The following is an 18,359-nucleotide window of genomic DNA, read 5'->3' as shown; positions in this document are numbered from 1 at the left end:
TGAGAGCACACTCCTGATCATATACATTTTGGATTTCAAAAGCATTCTGTAATAGGGGGGAAAGGTCACTTTAAAAAGGCTTGTTTAGGCCCAGCACCATGGCTCACGCCTTTAATCCCAGCAGTCTGGGAGGCCAAGATGGGAGGATCACTTGAGGCCAGGAGTTCAAGATCAGCATGGGCAACATGGCAAGACCCTGTCTTTATAAAAAATTTTAAAATTAGCAGGGCTTGGTGGCATGCTCCTGTATCCCCAGCTACTCAGGAGGCTGAGGCAGAAGGATCTCTTGAGCCCTGGAGTTCGATGCTGCAGTGAGCCATGATCATAGCACTGCACTCTAGCCTGGGTGATAGAGCAAGACCCTGTCTCAAAAAAAAAAAAAAAAAAAAAAGCTGGTTTACCAATCTCTGTTATCATCATAGATGCAAACTCCTAAACACAATATTAGCAAATTGAATCAAGTAGTATTATAAAAAGAATAATCATAACTAAGTGGGATTTATCCAGAAACAAAAGGATGTAATTCATCAGAATAATTTTAATAATTTTAATTGTTTTAAGTTACTAATTGTGTTACTCCATTCTCACAGTGCTGTAAAGAAATACCGAGTAATTATACTGAGTAATTTATAAAGAAACGAGGTTTAATTGACTCACAGTTCTGCAGGCTATATAGGAAGCATGACTGGAGAGGCCTCAGGAAACTTACAATCATGGTGGAAGATGAAGGGGAAGCAGGCTGTCTTACACAGCTGGAGCAGGAGGAAGAGAGAGGGTGGGAGGTGCCACACACTTTTAAACAACCAGATCTCCTGAGAACTCTATCAGGAGAATAGCACCAAAGGGAGAAATCTGCCCCCATGATCCAATCACCTCCTACCAGGCCCCAATTCCAACACTGGAGATTACAATTCGACATGAGATTTAGGTAGGGACACAAATCCAAACCGTATCACTAATGTTGCAACCTCTTCTTAGAAACAAGATGAATCCCACTTAAAATTTGGTTTGGAAGTCAAGAATGACAGTGCCATACATATATCAACAGCGTAGGAAAAGGTTTATTATTGATATATTCTCGAGGTTTTTTTTTGGGAGGACAGAAAATGCCTCCTAAGCTGGTCTAAAAGTTATTTAAGAGAGCAAGTGTTCTGGGCTGAATTGTGTTACTTCCCCCTTCTCCCAGCCAAATATATACATTGAACTCTTAACCCCTAGTACATCAGAATGTGGCTATATTTGGAGAGAGTCTTTAGGGAGGTAATTCCAGTTAAATTAGGTCATTGAGGGTGGGCCTTAATCCAATACGACTGGTGTCCTCATAAGAAGAGGCAATTTAGATATGGAAAGGTACACAGGAGGATCATGTAAAGACACAGGGAGAAGATGGTCCCACAGTGGCTCCACAAGAAACCAACTCTGCTGACTTGTGGCCTCCAGAATTGTGAGAAAACAAATTTCCATTTAAGCCACCCAATCTGTGGTAGTTTTGTTCCCAGACCAAACTGAGGGTCAGGCTGCTATTTCTTGCTGCCAATAATGAGATGTCAATGAACTAGGGATGAAGAAAGTTTTTATTTCTGTAACCAGTTACAGGGAGAAGGCCTGGAAATTATCACCAGACCAACTCAAAATTACAAAGTTTTTCAGAGTTTGTATACCTTCTAAGCTATATGTCTACATGTAAGTGTACATTCATCTGAAGACATAAGTTATTAACTTCTTTCAATCTATAACTGAGGTCTGAGTCCTGAAGACCTTCCTCTGGAGCCTCAGTAAATTTACTTAGTCTAAATGGGTCTAGGTCCTGGGTGATTACCCTTATCTTGTCTCCTGCTACATTACGGAGGTTTGGGGAGTTCCTTCAGACCTCCAATAGACGTGTTTGTGGAGACCTGGGAAGTTTCTTCAGACCTCCAATAAAACTTGTTTAATCCTAAATGGGTCCTGTTAAGAACTCCTTCATTATTTTGGCATGCTTTAAGTTTAAGGCCCAGGAAAGGTCTAGGAAAAACTGTTGATGGGCTTTTGTTACATCCCAGCCTTTGTATAAGGACGCTGGCTTTTTTTTTTTTTAGCTTGTAATATTTAACTTATACACTCAGTACTGAAACAGTTGTGATGGAGGCCTGCGTTAGTGAAACCTGGCCTGCCACACTTTCTCGCGGCAGCCCTAGAAAACTAATATAGCAAGGAAAAAATGTTTTGGGGTTTTTATCATGGTTAGGGGATGGGGCTGGACAAAGACTTTCCACACATGAGAAAGGGCTTGGCTGCCAGCGCCAAAGGAGGGAGCGTCTGGGCTTTCTTATCAACTTGCCCAGATGTGGAAAAGAGGGGAAGAACTATCAGCAATCAAACGTCAAAAAAGGGAGTCAGACTTTTATTGCAGCTAAGTTTGTGGTAAACACTATTTCAGGGCACCATCTAACTCCAACTGTAGTGTCTGTGTCACTTTTCTTGAGGTCTTTTTCTGAAGCAAGCCCTGATGCTACTGTCACAGGCCAGAGTGCTGGGGAATCAACAGTCCCAGCCCTCAACCTTTGACGTGAGAGTTTGTGTGCTAATACCCCAGCTCCCTCATCCCTTGGATAGGATTTCTCTGAGGCTTGGGTTCTCCATTTCCACCCAGAGTTTCCCCTATGGCATTAAGCTCTAGTTGCCCACTGCGAGCCACCTGGATGACTTACCTGGGTTGCCTACCTTCTCTTCCCTGCTGGTGCTTCCCCAGGTTCTCAAATGGGTCACTTGCACTGGATACTGGCCTCAGAGTCTGCTTCAGGAAAACCAACACTGAGACAGTGAATTAATACTGCTTTCAGGGCACTCTCGAGACCTTCCAGCCAAAGATCACCAGGGACAAATATGCAGGTGAACCAGTTTGGTTTATTATTTTCTGCAGTGAAGGATACATGCCATGAAAAATTATAGGGTGTCTCAGTAAGAGGGGTTAGAAAGTTAGAAAGAACTTCTTATAGGGTTTGGACTTCGAATGATTTAGGAGATGGTCTAAGGAAGTTGGGGTTCACTCTAGAATGGATGTTGTCAGAAAGAGCAGGCAGTTCTGTGAGAATCTCAATGAATCTTACTTATAGTGAAGGAAGATTAAGTCTATAGGTAGGGGAGACTAGAATGAGGTTAAAGTTGTAATTGGAAAAGAAATAGCAACTCGTTTTGGCTAAGAGACATTGTGTTTGGTGTTTTGTGGGTGGCACCATGAGTTGTTTTCGTCGGTGCTTAGAACTATAAAGTTGACTTGCTTTGCCTCACCTTATTATGATTGCAGAGCAACCTTGTCTGAATTGGTATTCTGTGTGATAGTTTAAGTTTAATAGATTAGTATGGCCTAGCTGTGAGTCCCGGGCCTCTGAATATCAAGGGCTGCTTTCTTTATCAGCATTTGGAAAATGCCAGACAAATAGTAAACACTCAATATCATGTACCATTAGCCTGAGCCTGGGGCCTCACACCCATCCTCTTTTATCTAAAATTCTGAATTAGCTATGAATATTCACATTTTACGAACGAGGAAAGAAATGTGATCTAATGCCTTTTGTCAACAGGTATATTACACTAAGATGGAGAATGATATACTGAATCTGCGTTTGCCTTTAACGTGTGTATAACTTCGAGAAAAAAGCCAAGGCTGGGCAGTCGGAGTCACGCTGCCTCCTGCTAGAGGGGGCGGTGTGTCCTGCGAAAAGTCAAAACGCCGGAAGCTGCCCTTGGTGTTTTTCAGCCTCTTGGTCTTAGGGAAAGTCAGGCCAACATATTATTATTCTGATAATATGTGACTTGGCGCCACGCGGACTCTGCATTTAAACACGCACTTAAGGGATAAACATATACGACTGAAAAAGATTTTCGCCCTTGGTGGGCAGTGTATGGGGCGCGCAGCTGCAATCTGCAAACCCTTGCAGGGCGCAGGGGTTCGTCCATCCGCTCAAGGACACAAAGACCTCCATTCTCTGCCATACAAAGCACTCCCGGCCCAGAGAGCAGGAAAGAGCATCAGCTAGGTCGAGCTAGGCGGCGCCCTCGGCCGGAACCTAAAGGTCAGGGCCGTTGGGCGTCCACGCCGCCTGGGTCCCACTCCCCGCCCCAGCCACCGGCGGCCTAGGCAGCGCTCCCAGCCCAGCGAACTTTGTTCTTTTTGTCTCGCCCCCTGCGCCCAACCGCCTGCGCCGCCTTCCGGCCCGAGTTCCGGAGACTCAACATGAAGCTGCTGGCCAGGGTTTTCTTTACTCTGGGGTCCCGGCTGCCCTGTGGCCTCGCTCCTCGGCGGGTAAGGCGGCCGGGGGCGCGGGGAGCGAGGACAGGGCGTCCCGACGCGCAAAGAGAGAGGACAGGGCGTCCCAGGGGCTCGGGGAGCGAGGACGGAGCGTCTCGGGGCTCAAAGAGAGAGGACAGGGCGTCCTGGAGCGCTAAGAGAGTACAGAGCAACCTGGGTAGCGGGAGAGAGGACAGGACGTCTCTGGGCGCAAGAGAAAGGGCAGGAGGTCTTGGGGCGCAAAGAGAGGACAGGACGTCTCTGGGCGCAAGAGAAAGGGCAGGAGGTCTTGGGGCACAAAGAGAGGACCCGGCGTCCCTGCGGCTCAGGGAGCTAGGACAGGGCGTTTTGGGGCGCAGAGAGAGAGGACCACCAGGTCCCGGAGCGAAGGGCAACGCCGGGAGTGAGTACCGGGGCCCGGGTCGTATTCCCCTGTCAGATGAAGCCCTGATGTGTGCAGGGAAATAGGGAAGAGACGTGATTTTCGAAGTTTTCACAGTTCTGCAAGTTTCCAACTTGTGTGTAAATAGGTAGAAAGAGGTAGGGAAGGATACAGCGCCCATCCACCCCTTAAGGAGTGAGAGAGGGATCAGGCCGAGCGAGCACTGACCTTTGACGTCCTTTGTTGTGAGGAAAGTCCATCTATGTGTTAGTTATGGAATTAAACACTAATACAAACAAGTTTTCATAAAAATGAAACAAAAACAAAACCCCAGCTGTTTATAGACTCCCCTTCCCAGATGTATAGCTGGGAGAGGTCCGTCTCACACTGGCTTCCCCCTCTCTCTGGCCCACACTCCTGTCAGCAGCTACATTGCACCCATAATGGAAATAAAATACTGCAAGTGAAAACAGCTAGGAAGAAGAAAGAGAAACAAAAACAAAAAGAAGCAATAATATCCAAGACAAGCCCTCCCCACATCTAAATTACAAAATTGTAATAAGAAACTAAAAAGCACATTTTCTTTAGCCAGGTAGAAAAATTAATATGTCAACTGTGAAAAAACTTCTTTTGATTTGGTAGAATAGACAGCCATGGTGTTGTTTTTCAAAAAATATGGGCAGCAGTAGTTCCAAATAGGAATACAAAGAATTAGTATGGTGGTTCCCTCAAGTAAGATATCTTTCTTTTAAAAAGTGAGATTTGTTCAGGGTTAGGGTTTTGCTGATTTTTTTTCTCTCCCTGTGAAAACTGGGTTATAGATCATTGTAAAGGAAGCCCATATTTTCTGATACTTTTCAGAGACATTTCTCATTTGAAACCTACAACAGCTCCGTGATGTCTTCAGAGATTTCATTTTTTAACACACATCATTAGGATTGTAGTTATAAGGTCATATAGACCTTATCCGAGCTCTTCTGACAGCATTAAACAATACTGTTTGAGAGGGAGAAAATGAACTCATTTAAAAATTAATTGTAATCTGACAATTTTGAAATTCCTTTGCTGAAGAGAAATATGGAAGTTTAGAGGTTTGGGGTTGGGAGGCAAGAGAGGTACCTGTTAGTGTGGTTTGTCCCCTTCCTAGCACATGTAGCCTCAAGTTTGAATTCCTGGGAGAAGAAGTCTTTACATCTGTGATGTGGGAGGTTGTTCCAGGGAACATCATGTTTTTGTGTGCAAATACAAGTTGTTATAATTAAAACCCCTAATTTGAATATTTTTGTTACCAAGAACCAAGGCAAATGTTTAATTTGTTATAAAACCTATTTGTGAAGTGCTATGTTAAATTGTGCTGCTGGCTAGTAGGCCTCATTTCAATTTAATAAATATTTATTGAGGACTGGCTTTGTGTCTGGCCCTGTGCTATGCCCTGGGACTCAAAATTTAAAAAATACGAGCCCTGCTCTCAACTGCTGTCAAGTTGCTCTCAGTTCTATTGAGGAAAACATTCAGTCATTCAGTTGTTTATGAGGAAACACTAATTAATTAAGTACCTATTAAGTGTTGGGCATTCTTTGGCAATTTGTGGTTGAAAGACATTCCTACCTTCAATATACTATAGTCTCATATATTTTTTTAAGCCACAAATAATAACCAATGAGTAGGCCTTGAAATCAATTTAGTGGAGCAAAACAGCACTTTGGGAGGCTGAGGCGGGTGGATCATTAGATCAAGAGATCAAGACTATCCTGGCCAACATACCCAGAATTAACTTGGGTTAGCATTTGATGAACATCATTCCGGGCATCTGTTCTGGTAAAAGGATGGATAGGCATAATTTTACTTGGATGTCACATTTTCCCTTAGAGTGTAGTCAACAGTGTTTCATTGTTTTCTCAAGATGAATATTGTCTTGGAGCAGTATAAAACCAGCTAGATATGTTTTCTTTATTTTTTTTTTAATCTGGAAGCCTAAGTATTTCTTTATTCAGTGTAAAATTCTGGAATATAAGCTCTATGCAGGCAAACCTAGAACAGTGCTTGGCATAGAGTAAACATGTAACAAATATCTGTTACATGAATGAATGTGTGTACTGTGTTGCTATGAACATGTGTATGTTGCTATATAAATCAGATTTCTCGCTATGGTTCACAGTCAGAAAAATCTGAAAAATGATAGTCTAGTGAGTCACCAGCAGACATCAATAGACTGTGAAGATGCAGATGTGTATTATAATGCATATATGACCCAAACTGCATACCTAGAGGAGGCAAGGAAGGCTTCATGGAGGAGGTGGCCCCAGGAGCCTACTGTTAAACCAGGAGTTGGAATTTGTGTGGTCTCAATGGCAATATAGACCTAAGGAATAGCATGTGTCAAGAAGTGAAGGAGTGGCTTATTTATAAAAATTCAAGTGGTTTGGTATTGTGGAGTTGGTGAAGTATGGGAACAGAGAGAAGCGTGTGGAGATGAGATCAGTCAGGTTGCTGGGGGACAGGGCATGGTGGACTTTTCTTATTTATGTAGAAAATTGAGCATTTACTATTTGCTAGGCACCATACTAGGGATATGAGGGTGAGAAGAAGAGCTGATTCCTGCCGTCAAGAAGCATAGAGTCCAATGGCATTATGGTATGATGCGCTGCATGTTAGGTTGGGTGTTCTTGCTTTTGGAAGGGATCCCAAATAAACAGCATCTATTTTTTCCAGTCTGAAAAATGAGTAAAGATGGGAGCCAAAGTATCACTTTTATTGTGGTTTGTGAGAGGAAGCTGGGCCCATCAGCTGGATCTCCCCAAGTGGGCAGACTTACATAACTCTGGAGGAGGGCAGAACATTACCCTCTGAAGGCAGCTGGCTCCCAAGAAGAAGAAGACCAAGGAGGACTGTTCATACCCAGTGATCATGTCAAAATTTACCAGTCATATAAACTGTCTCTGCACGGACAGATTGTACCTCACTTTGTGTTGCTATAAAGGAATACCTGAGGCTGGGTAATTTATAAAGAAAAGGGTTTGTTTGGCTCATGATTCTGATGCCTGGACAAGTTCAAGACTGGGCATCAGCATCTGGTGACAGCCTAAGGCTGCTTCTACTTGTGGCAGAAGGTGAAGGGGAGCTGGAGTTTGCAGAGATGGAAGTGAGGGGGTGATGGGAGGTGCCGGCAAGAAAGGAAGTGAGAGGGTGTTGGGAGGTGCCAGGTTCTTTCACAACCTGCTTTAGTGGGAACTAATAGAGTGCAAACTCATTTGCCACTGCTAGGATGAGGTTGATACTATGACATTCATGATGGATCTGCCCCCATAACCCAGGCACCTCCCATTAGACCCCACCTCCAACATTGGGGATCACATTTCAACATGAGGTTTCAAGGGAAAAACATCCAAACATCCTTAGCAGGTTGACTAAGGGGACAGAAAGAAGCCTGGAGTTGTACTACCTGAGCTTCTCACAGTAGGGAGATGTCAGGACTGGGGAAGAAGCATCTCCTGCTCATAGGGGAGGTATGTCCAGTTTTATGAGAGTGTTGTTGTTGTTTGGTATATATCAAAGCTGAGACCCGAAAGATGAGTAGGAGTTAGCCAAAGGGAGAGATGTAAGAATGTTTTAAACAGGAGAGTAGTCTATGTGAAGTCCCAGCATAGAGGTTATCAGTAGAGAGTGGGGAGGCAGAAGGTGAGAGACAGCTTAGTGAGCAGCCTGTCAGCTGCATTAAGGAGTTAGAACTTTGTCCTGAGGGGTGGGAGTGGAGACAAATGGCTAAACCCTGAGTAATCCTCTCATCTGATGAGGGGTAATGGTGGCCTCAGTGAGGGCATGCACTGGGTTTGGAGACACTCAAAGTTGAGTGATATTTAGGAGGTAAAATCAGAGGCCTTGGTGATTGGTTGGTGGTGAGGATGAGAGATGGGGCTGTGCTCTGAGGTGACATGTTGCCATCAAAATTATGAGCAGAAATACAATATCATCAGGTAAGACTGGAAGTAGGGAGACCAAACACCAAAACACCAGTGATGAGGGTCTGAACTGAGGGTAGCATTAGAGCTATTGGGGACTAAAATGAACTGGGCTTGGTTTGAATGTATAGGGTAAGACGAAGCCCAGATTTCTATCTTTGGCCCCTGAGCTAAGGACAATGCCACTCTCTTGAGTGAGGACGTTAAGTGGGGGCTAGAAGGAGAAGAGGAGTAAGTGACATCAGTCTTGAAATGTTAGTAGGGTCTGGGACTCCTCAAGTGGTATGTAGATAAATAAGCTACAGAAGTGGAGGAGAGAATGTTAATTCTCTCTGGGAGTGTTAGGGAAGGCACCAGAGCTCTCACAGCTGGATTTCAATGATGAATGTTGGGTGACTATAGGGAGCAATTTGTGTAAAGACAGGAAGGTAGGAAAGAGTTCGTGTTTGGGGAATCCTGAGTAGTTTGTTTTCCTGAGTGTAAATTTCAGGGGAGATGAGGCAGAAGAGAGGGGCAGGAGCTAGGTCATGAAGACATACGCTGCGTGGAGCGAAGGAATCCGGACGTTCCGCAACTACCAGGAGCCGTTAGAAGATCTTAAGGAGAGAAGTAACATGATCCCATTAGCAGTCCTCTGGAGATCAGTTAAAAGATGACACAGAGTAGGCCCCCAATGTTTGTGAATGTTGTGAGATAGGGGTTTGAAATCAGGTGGTGGATAGAGACGGACACTGGGGAGGTAAAAGGCATGGGGCTTATAGATGGATGGGATGTATCAGGTGAAGAGGAGAGGAAGTCACCAAGGTGGGGCAGGGCAGGGCAGGTGGTGGGGGTGGGGTTAATGGATGAGTCTAGGCCTTGTAACTTAAGTATGCATTTGAAGAAATTTCAAACAAACTTCCTGCCCAAACTACAAAGCGAACTTTATAGAATTACAAAAAAAATCTAGATCTCAGATATCTCCCAAAGGTCATGATAATGACATCAAAAGAAGGAGGAGTTTTAAAGTTATCCAGAGTTTCTTGCAGCCCATGGTAGAAAGCATGCCATTGATGTTGAGCAACTTTTAGTTTTTGCAGAAAATTCTTGGTAGAAAATGATCAGCATTCTCAGCTGTCTCGCGCTCTTCTCTTCCTCAGTTGATGAATCATTCTGAGATCGAAGTGCCAGGGTAATTATAAGTAAGTCTAGAATACAAGGTCAACTGCGCTTTTATCCCTTCCAGTCTGGGAAACCCTCACACTGCATTGTAACATAAAAGCAGTGATAGAACTGTAGGCTTCCATAATTGCTGGAATGATGAAATGATGTTGCCATTTACCTTTAGCCCTGATTTATTCTTCATGCTTCAAAACCATATTTCCTACTGCAGCTTAGGTATCTCTACTTGACTATTCCAGAAGCATCCCAGGTGCAGCATTTCTAATGCAGAACTCATTATCCTCAATGCTCCAACTTGGTCTTCTCATGTCAACCCAGTCATTTCAGTTACAGCATCACTCTGCATGCAGCCACTTAAAACCAGAACCCAGTTACCCTCCGCAGCTCTCCCCTTACTTACCAGGTCTGGCTGGTTGGCTTCTGGGTTCAGGCTAATTTACATGTTAAATGTATGTGGAATGTGTTGTCTTCTCTTAATTTCTACTGCCCTCAGTATCTCTCACCTACATTAATGACTTCTGTCTGATGGGTCTCCATTTCCTTTTTTCTGGCTCACAGTTAAATCTTAATTTTTCTGGAACACAAAGGCAGTGCAGATGTAACAGGGATATTGAGGTAAAGTTGAGAGAGGTAGAAAAGTCTCTCTCAGTTCTTTTCAGTAAACAGGAGACCTGTTTATATGCTTTTAATGAAACAGGCAAAAATGTGATGAAATAGATCAAGAACAAAAGCCCAAGCTCCGGTTGTTGGGCATGAGGCAAGAAGAAATAATGGATCTAGTGGATATCTTAAATATCCTGACTTGATCATTACACATTCTATGCATGGAATAAAATATCACATGTACCCCATAAATAGGTAAAAATGTTATGTATTAATAAAACGTTAAGAAAAAGAAGAAATAATTGGACCAGGCGATATTAGGTACAGTGGTAACTCATTACGTCCTCATTTTTTGGGACCTTTGCTCTTGCAAATAGTTTTATTTGCTAACTTCCCACCAGTTCACATGATAGCATCCTGGGCTAACCATCACCATCTCTTGCCTGGCTTGTTATACAAGTGTCCTAATAATTTCCCTGCTTCCAACCTTGCTCTCTACACTCCATAGCAGCCAGAACAATCCCCTTAAAACTTAAGGCAGATCATGTCCATTCTTTCTCAAAACTTAGAAGATGTTTCCCACTTGACTCAGAGTAAAAGCCTAAGTCTCGGTAGTGGCTGACTCAGCCTGCATGGTCCAGTCCGCTTTACCTCACTGGCCTCTTCTCCTGCCCCTGTCTCCCTCCTTCCTTCTTCACTAGCCACGCTGGCTTCCTGACTGTTACCCCATCCATAAGCATGCCGCCTGCTTAGGGCCTTTGCTCCCAATCCCTTTTGCCTAAAACCCTATGATTCATTCTTCTCCTTCACGTCTTTGCTCCCATGTCACCTTCTCAATGAGGCCTTTGCTGATGAATCTATTTAAAGTAGCAATGCTCTACCCCTATTCTCTGCCTTATTTTTTCCCCACACTACATATCAACTTTTAATATACTACATATTTAACTTATTTCTTTATCCCTCATTCCCCCAAGGATAATCTTGCTGAGAATAGAATATTGTGTCTGTTTTTTTTTTTTTACTGCTGTACTGCCATGCCTAGAACAGTGCCTGGGGCTTAATATATGCTCAATAAACACTTGCTTAAAATGAATAAATGAATAAACTCTATATCCATCATAATGTCATGTTTATCCCTAATACTTTTTCATGTAAGCAAATTCTCAAATCAAAACAAACTCTTTGCAAGAGCAGAGAGTCTAATTTTTGGTTTAAAAAAGATTGTCATTGTAGTTTTGGTTAACATGATAGGGGATCAGTAAGAGATGACTCAAATCAGAGGCAGGCAGGAGTGAAGACCCTAGCTGAAAATTTCAAATTGCCTCTTAGCTCTGTGATTTCATCTCTTTTTATTTTGTCGTATTGGGGAAGCATCTGTTCAGTCTGCATCTAACTGCAGACAGATAAGCACTGTAATAAAATGAGATGTACACCCTATAGCATAGAGCACCAACATTTTCAAGGACTCATGTTCACTGATATAAAATGTATCATTCCTCAAAAATGTAATTTCTGTCTTGCTCCTGGCAACTGCATAATTCAGCCTAGCCATTGGAGCTTGGAGTCCAGCTAGGCAGTTTCTTTTATATTTGTTCAGCCTTACCTTCAGGTTGCTGTGGCAACAAGATCTGTGCTCTGCAGAAGCTGAGAATATCAGTGGCCTCTGTTCAGTGCCCTGCTGTAAGTTAAGGAGCAGGCAGATGTGCTTAAGCAATCTACACAGACATGGAGCATGAGTTAACAAGGCCTGTGGCAAGCCTTCGGTGTGGTACTCAGTTATTTTAATGTCCGCAGGGCAACTGTTGGCATTTGGGGTGAGACATTTCTTCATTCTGCAAGGCTGTCCTTTTCTGCACTGGAACATCCAGTAGAACATCCCACCTAACTATCCCTTGTATTTCCAGATGCCTCCAGCTAAGGACCACATACACTGTGCTGAAGTGGCAGTGGTGTGGCTGTTGGAAAGAATGCTGTTGGAAAGAATGCATGCATGACCTTCTAGCAATCAGACAAAATAAATTGGGAAGTAGTTATGGAAGGCTTCCTGTATTCAGGGAGTACATAAGGTGTTTTGGGAATGCAAAGATGTACATTTTTCAAACTCATCCTTTGAAAAATATGGTTGTCCAGTGTTTACCATGTTGACATTTTAATATGGCAGTTAAGGCACAGTCTGCAAAACTCTTACGTGAATTCAAGTTGGAGTAAATTTGATCTAAAAAATATTGATTCAACCTGAACCAACAGATACTTAGAAGCTCCAAGAAAATAGATGGGAAATATTTCATTATTTTTATAAATATAGCTCACACTTTAGTGTTTAATATAGAGTAGTTATGCTTCAAGTAAGGTATATGTCCTTATCATGAAATTGATTCTATGCCATTTTTTTTCTTGCTCTGTTTTCCTCTACGCACTTCTTGTATTGTGTGCTTGCCTATATGATTCAATTTTCTGTTAGCTATTGTTAAAGAAAAAAATTTATGAACATGTTGAACATTCAAGCAATATAAAAGGATATGCAGTGACAGTGTAATAAGGTTATTATTATTATGGTTATTACTATGAATAGTTTCTTGTGGATACTTCTGACAGTTTTTGTGCATATGTCAACATATGTATGAAGATGTCCTCATTTTAAAAAACCACATGAATGGGAGCATGTTACATGCATTTCCCTACCTTGAGTTTTACACTTAACACGTAATGTCTCACATTGTTGGTATCCAACAAATACTTATTGAATAATTAAAAAATAATACATCTATAGCAATGTTTACAGTCAGCATATATATTCTAGCTCCTTCTTTTGGTAGATAATAGATCCATATAACCGTATTTTGTAATATAGATGTGCTCTAATTCATTGGCTATGTCTCCTAAGGAAACACACATAGATTGTTTTGTAGTCTTTCTATTACAAACAATTCTTTAATGAATCTCTTTGGCTATTTTGAGTCTCTTGCATTTTCAAAACAATTTTAGGATAAGCTTGTCGACATTCACAAAAAGCTAATTAGGATTTTGATAGGGATTTTGTTGAATCTGTATATCAATTTAGGAAGTGTTGTCCTCTTAACAAAATTAAGCTTTCCAGTCCATGACCATAGAATGTCTTTTTATTTACTTAGGTCTTTAATTTCTTAATGATGTTTTGTAGTTTTCAATTTATAAGTCTTGTACTTTTATTAAATGTATTAGTATTCTTTTCAATGTGATTATAAACAGAATTGTTTTCTTAATTTCATTTTCATCTTAATGTATATCTTTGATCATACCTCCTTCTCCCCCTGCTTCTTTCCCAAATCAGTGAGTATATCTTTTAGATAAATTCCTGCATGTGGATTTGCTGGGTCAAAGAGTATTTGTATCTAACATTTAAAAAAATGTTGCCAGATTGGCCTCCTAAGAATTTGCCAGAATTCTTATCAACAGATTGTAAGGGTGGCTTTAATCAGCTGTTTCTTGTATTATAGATGATAAAATTTTGAAACTTACTGGTCTGGTGAGAGAAAAATTATGTCTCCTTTTGTTTAAATATGCTTATTTAGTTATAAATATGGTTGTATATTTGTTTTTTGTTTGTGTGGAGTACCTTCCTAAGCCCTTTGCTTAGTTTTTCTATTTGCAAGTAACTCAATACTTGTGTAGATTGATTTAGATTTTCTTTTCTTTTCTTTTTTTTTTTTTTAAGAGAGAGTCTTGTTCCATTGCCCAGGCTGGAGTGCGGTGGCACAATCTTGGCTCACTGCAACCTCCGCCATCTGGGTTCAAGAAATTCTCCTGCCTCAGCCTCTCGAATAGCTGGGACTACAGGCGCATGCCACCACGCCCAGCTAATTTTTGTATTTTTAGTAGAGATGGGGTTTCACCATGTTGGCCAGGTTGGTCTCGAACTCCTGACCTCAGGTGGTCCACCCACCTCGGCCTCCCAAAGTGCTGGGATTACGGGTGTTAGCTACCGCGCCCGGCCTGATGATTTAGATTTTCTATTCTTGGGCTTATTCTAACGTTTAAGATTTCATAATTTAGGGTCATTGGAAATGACTAATTTTTAAAAACAAGTAGCAAAGAGCTGGATTTCAATCATATATTCACATAAGACTCTACATGTCTGTATCCATGTGCTTTCTAATGCAATTGGAGTCTGGCCAACCAAGTGTTACAGTCAGTAAGACAAGCATTTACCGAATGCCTAATTGGTGCCAGAAACTGTACTGTAGTGATGAATATAAGGTAGTGTCCCTGGCTTCCTAAGCATCCTGATATGTTGAAATGAATTGTGGCAACTCCTTAGCAGACCAATTTGGAAGCCTTCCATTTGCCTGTTTTTAATAGGGTGCAATTTAAAAAGTGTTGACAGAGATATTGACAATGTTGTCTGGTTTTGAAGGCCAATTCTGCTGGGTTGAGAAAGACAGTGGGTGGTCCAGGCCAGTGAGAAAGCAGGAGCAAAAGCCAGAAGGTGAAAGTAGTTGGCAAGTTTTTGGAATGCCAAGGGCTTGGTAAGTGTAGAGTTTACTTCTATATGGCAGATCAGTCACGAGGTGGGGCTAGGAAAATATTAATACGTTGGCACCATATTGTCCAGTGGCTTAAATGCCATGCTCAAGAGTTTGATTTTTGTCTTTTTGACTTTGGAAGGCATCCATGTTTTTGAGGAATGGAATTTTAATGTGGAGGACCCATCCATAGTGATGATGATGACGACAATGATGATGATAAATAGCTAAACTAAGTGCTCAAAAGATACCTCGTTTAGTATTACAACTTCCATATGAGAGACTATTATTGTATGAATTTTATATATTTGAAACTGGATCTTCTTAATAATGTACCTAGAACACACATTAAACAATTATTTTTGTAGAAATTTGTTTTACATGAAATTTAGTTATGGTTCCAAAATAAAAGCCTTGCCTCTTCTTTCGCTTTTTTTTTTTTTTTTTGGTATAGGTTTCTTGTGTGTTACTTAGAATAGGCATCTAGGAGTCACATACTCAGATGCCTGAAGTCCTTGTTTATGAAAGGCCACCCAGTGAAAAGGGCTCACTTTTCCTGTGTGAGTTGGGGCTGGACAGAGCTCAGGCCTTGTCTCAAGGGGGCAGTCACAGTTGTACTTAATCATGTGGTAAGGTGTACCCAAGTGTTGGTAGAGCTTCTGACTTTTATGTGAATTCTTCCATTATCTAAGTGTTGGCTCAAGTTTTAAAAACTTTGGGCTGGATAACAAAACATATTTGGCCTAGAATCACTAATCTACTTTTAGTTGAGATATTTACCCTAGACATTTTAGACTAGCCAAAATATACTTAAGTAATTTAGGTATATATCTCATTGATATACAGTTCTTATCCTTGAGGGGAAGGTGTAGTGTCAAGACTCTCATAACTGCCATTTTGAAGATTAAAAGTGTAATCATGTCTCATTAGTTTAGATGCTGTAATTTTGGAATACATGAAGGAGGAAGCTATTGTTTATATGATGTGGGAGAGGGATGAGTATGGTGAGGAAGGTAGGTGATAGCTAATTTTTTGAGGGAGAGATTTAGAGCTTGTAACTAAAAAATAATTCTGTATTGCCAAAGTTGGAAGACTCTAGAAAGTTTTAAGAATTTTAGGTCACTAAAGATCTCCAGAGAAATCAATCTTGATATGAAAGATGTTATTTATATTTTTGAAAAAAACTTATTTATCTAAAAACCGTAAAGCAAGACCTGAAAATCTTTAAAAGCCTGTTTTGTATCTACTTTTTATAATTCAAAAAAGCCCAACCAAAATACTGTTTAAGGTTATTAAGGATGCTTCCTTGTAGAAACAGGATTGAATATGATGTGATCCTGTGAGATCTGATCATCTCAATGGGTCTTAAGATTGAAATGAACATCTTCCTTTTAGGCAGAGAAGATGGCTTGAATTTATATTAACACATGTGCTGTGTATTGTCAGAGGGTAATGAGAATTAAAATAACTTACCAATTTCTTCACTTTGGTTTGGTGGGGAAGTGGAATCATAAGGTTAGTATTGATCAGATCATATAAGATAAATAAAAATGTGCTATGTAATAACCTGTTACATTATAGACACTAGGAATTATTTTTATCACATGTGACATTTGTACCTTATCCTTTTCTCTACCAGTGAGGAGGTTGAGGAAATGTTTTAAAATAAATTTAAAAAGAAAGTTTGTATGCAAATATCTTGTTTAATTATTTTCATGAAGTCCCACATCAAATCCCCTATACACATTAACACTAAAATGTTAAAAATTATGGTAAAGCCTTCAGAAAATTAGAATACATTTTTTTGATTATTATTACTTAATGACAAATTTACCATTCTACTTGAGTAAACTTCTTGATTCATCATCTTAATGAAATAGTTCTGAAGGCAGGTGGCAGCCTTAAGGAAAACTGCCACTTATGTAGAAAAAGATTATTGTAGAGTTGCTTGGATTACTGTGCTTTGGCAAAAGGATATGAAAAGAAAATGCTTTGTCAACATGAAGCTAAAATAAATATGTTGACTGGCATGGAGCATAACAAGATTTACAAATGTATCTTCAATTATTTTATACATGATCTCAAATTTTGTCTTTCAGTAACTTTTTTTCTGCTTATAAAGATCTAATCATACTTAATGGATAGATTTGGAAAGTACTAAAAACCAATCAAACAAACAAACAAAAAACAAATAATTATCTATAATCTCATCACTTAGCCATAACTGCAAAGTAATGGGTGGACGCTGAAGTCAGATACTGGATTTAAGTCTTTATTCCCTATTATTATTTATCTTTAAAAGTTAGCTACTTTACCTTTCTGTGCTTCAGTTCTTTTCATCTATAAAATAAAAGTAACAATTGAATTTACCTTATAGAGCTGTTTTGAGGACTGTATGGTAAATATTGAATCTACTACTTACTGTTGGTATTTCCTTCTAGTCTTTTTTTCTAAGCATATATTTTTATTTGTAGTTAAAAATATACTGTATATTTGTTTCTTTTTTTTCATTTAACATCACATTATAAACATTTTCTTGTGCAATTTCCAGTTGATGAACAGCCTCTTTCTAAATCATTGACCACATTTCTTATTCTTTCCTTAGGATAAATTTCAAGATATCCTGAATCAACTGATGACAGCCTATTTAGCTTACAGGAATACTCTGGAAGGAAATGGTAGCTTCTGGAGTTTTAACTGGAGTTTTAATCTTGCCACCATGACCTAATGGAATATCACATAACCTCCCTGGTGTGACCATTAAGCTTAGCAGGATCTCAGAGAATAGACAGAGGAATATGCAAGCTGGTTATCAGAGAAGGCTCTGGAGCCTGTCAGTCTGTTTGAACCTTGGTTCTGCAACTTTGGCAATATATATATTTTTTTATCACTCTGAGAGCCCTTTCTGTACAATAGGATAAAACTAATACCTATTTCATGTGGTTGTTTGGAAGATTAAGTAGTTTGATATGTAATCCTGGCAGGTGGTAACTACTTAATGAATGTTAGCTCCTATTGTTCATTATATTAGATACCTAAAGTTTGTTTTATGATGAAATGCGAGAGAATGGCAGTGATGTTCGCATGTAATGTGAGTACAAGCTGTTACATATAAAATAGGGCAATACAAATATGTTTTACTCCAAAATGCATTGATTTTCCTCCCATTTAAAATAAATAACAGAAATATTCTGTTTTATGTTTTGTGGCCAGAAGCTAGCATGGGAAGAGGCATTTGATTTAATCATCCTTATAGAGAATTTTTAACAATTTTCTTCAGTGATTCAAAGGTGGAAAGTGATTTTTGTCCAGATTATTCTTGTTGAAAGACAAAAATGCTTTATGTTAGTTTTTTAAAAATTAAATTTGGTCAGGTATGGTGGCTCATGCCTGTAATCCCAGCTCTTTGGGAGGCTGAGGCAGGTGGATCATGAAGTCAGGAGATCGAGACCATCCTGGCCAACATGGTGAAACCCCGTCTC

At 40.4% G+C, this 18,359-nt stretch overlaps 1 protein-coding gene across 4 annotated transcripts in view; it reads left to right on the top strand.

Annotated features, from left to right (window-relative positions):
- Nucleotides 1–4,047: 4,047 nt before the first annotated feature.
- The window catches only part of DECR1 (2,4-dienoyl-CoA reductase 1), a 67,647-nt gene continuing 53,335 nt past the window's right edge, over nucleotides 4,048–18,359 (top strand). For 2 of the 4 annotated variants that reach the window (XR_004026244.1, XR_004026243.1), the window contains exon 1: nucleotides 4,187–4,285. Coding sequence is in view for 2 of the 4 variants with exons in the window: in XM_030795426.1 (XP_030651286.1) it covers nucleotides 4,217–4,285 (69 nt within the window). In the remaining 2 variants the exon portion in view is untranslated. Of the gene's footprint in view, nucleotides 4,286–18,359 lie in introns of all 4 variants that reach the window. The other 2 variants (XM_030795426.1, XM_030795427.1) reach the window with 2 other exon arrangements.

Source organism: Nomascus leucogenys, chromosome 16, assembly GCF_006542625.1.
Source record: "Nomascus leucogenys isolate Asia chromosome 16, Asia_NLE_v1, whole genome shotgun sequence".
In the NCBI taxonomy this organism is placed as follows: Eukaryota; Metazoa; Chordata; class Mammalia; order Primates; family Hylobatidae; genus Nomascus; species Nomascus leucogenys.
Note: the sequence above shows the minus strand (reverse complement) of the source record. Positions and strands in the feature narration are given on the sequence as shown.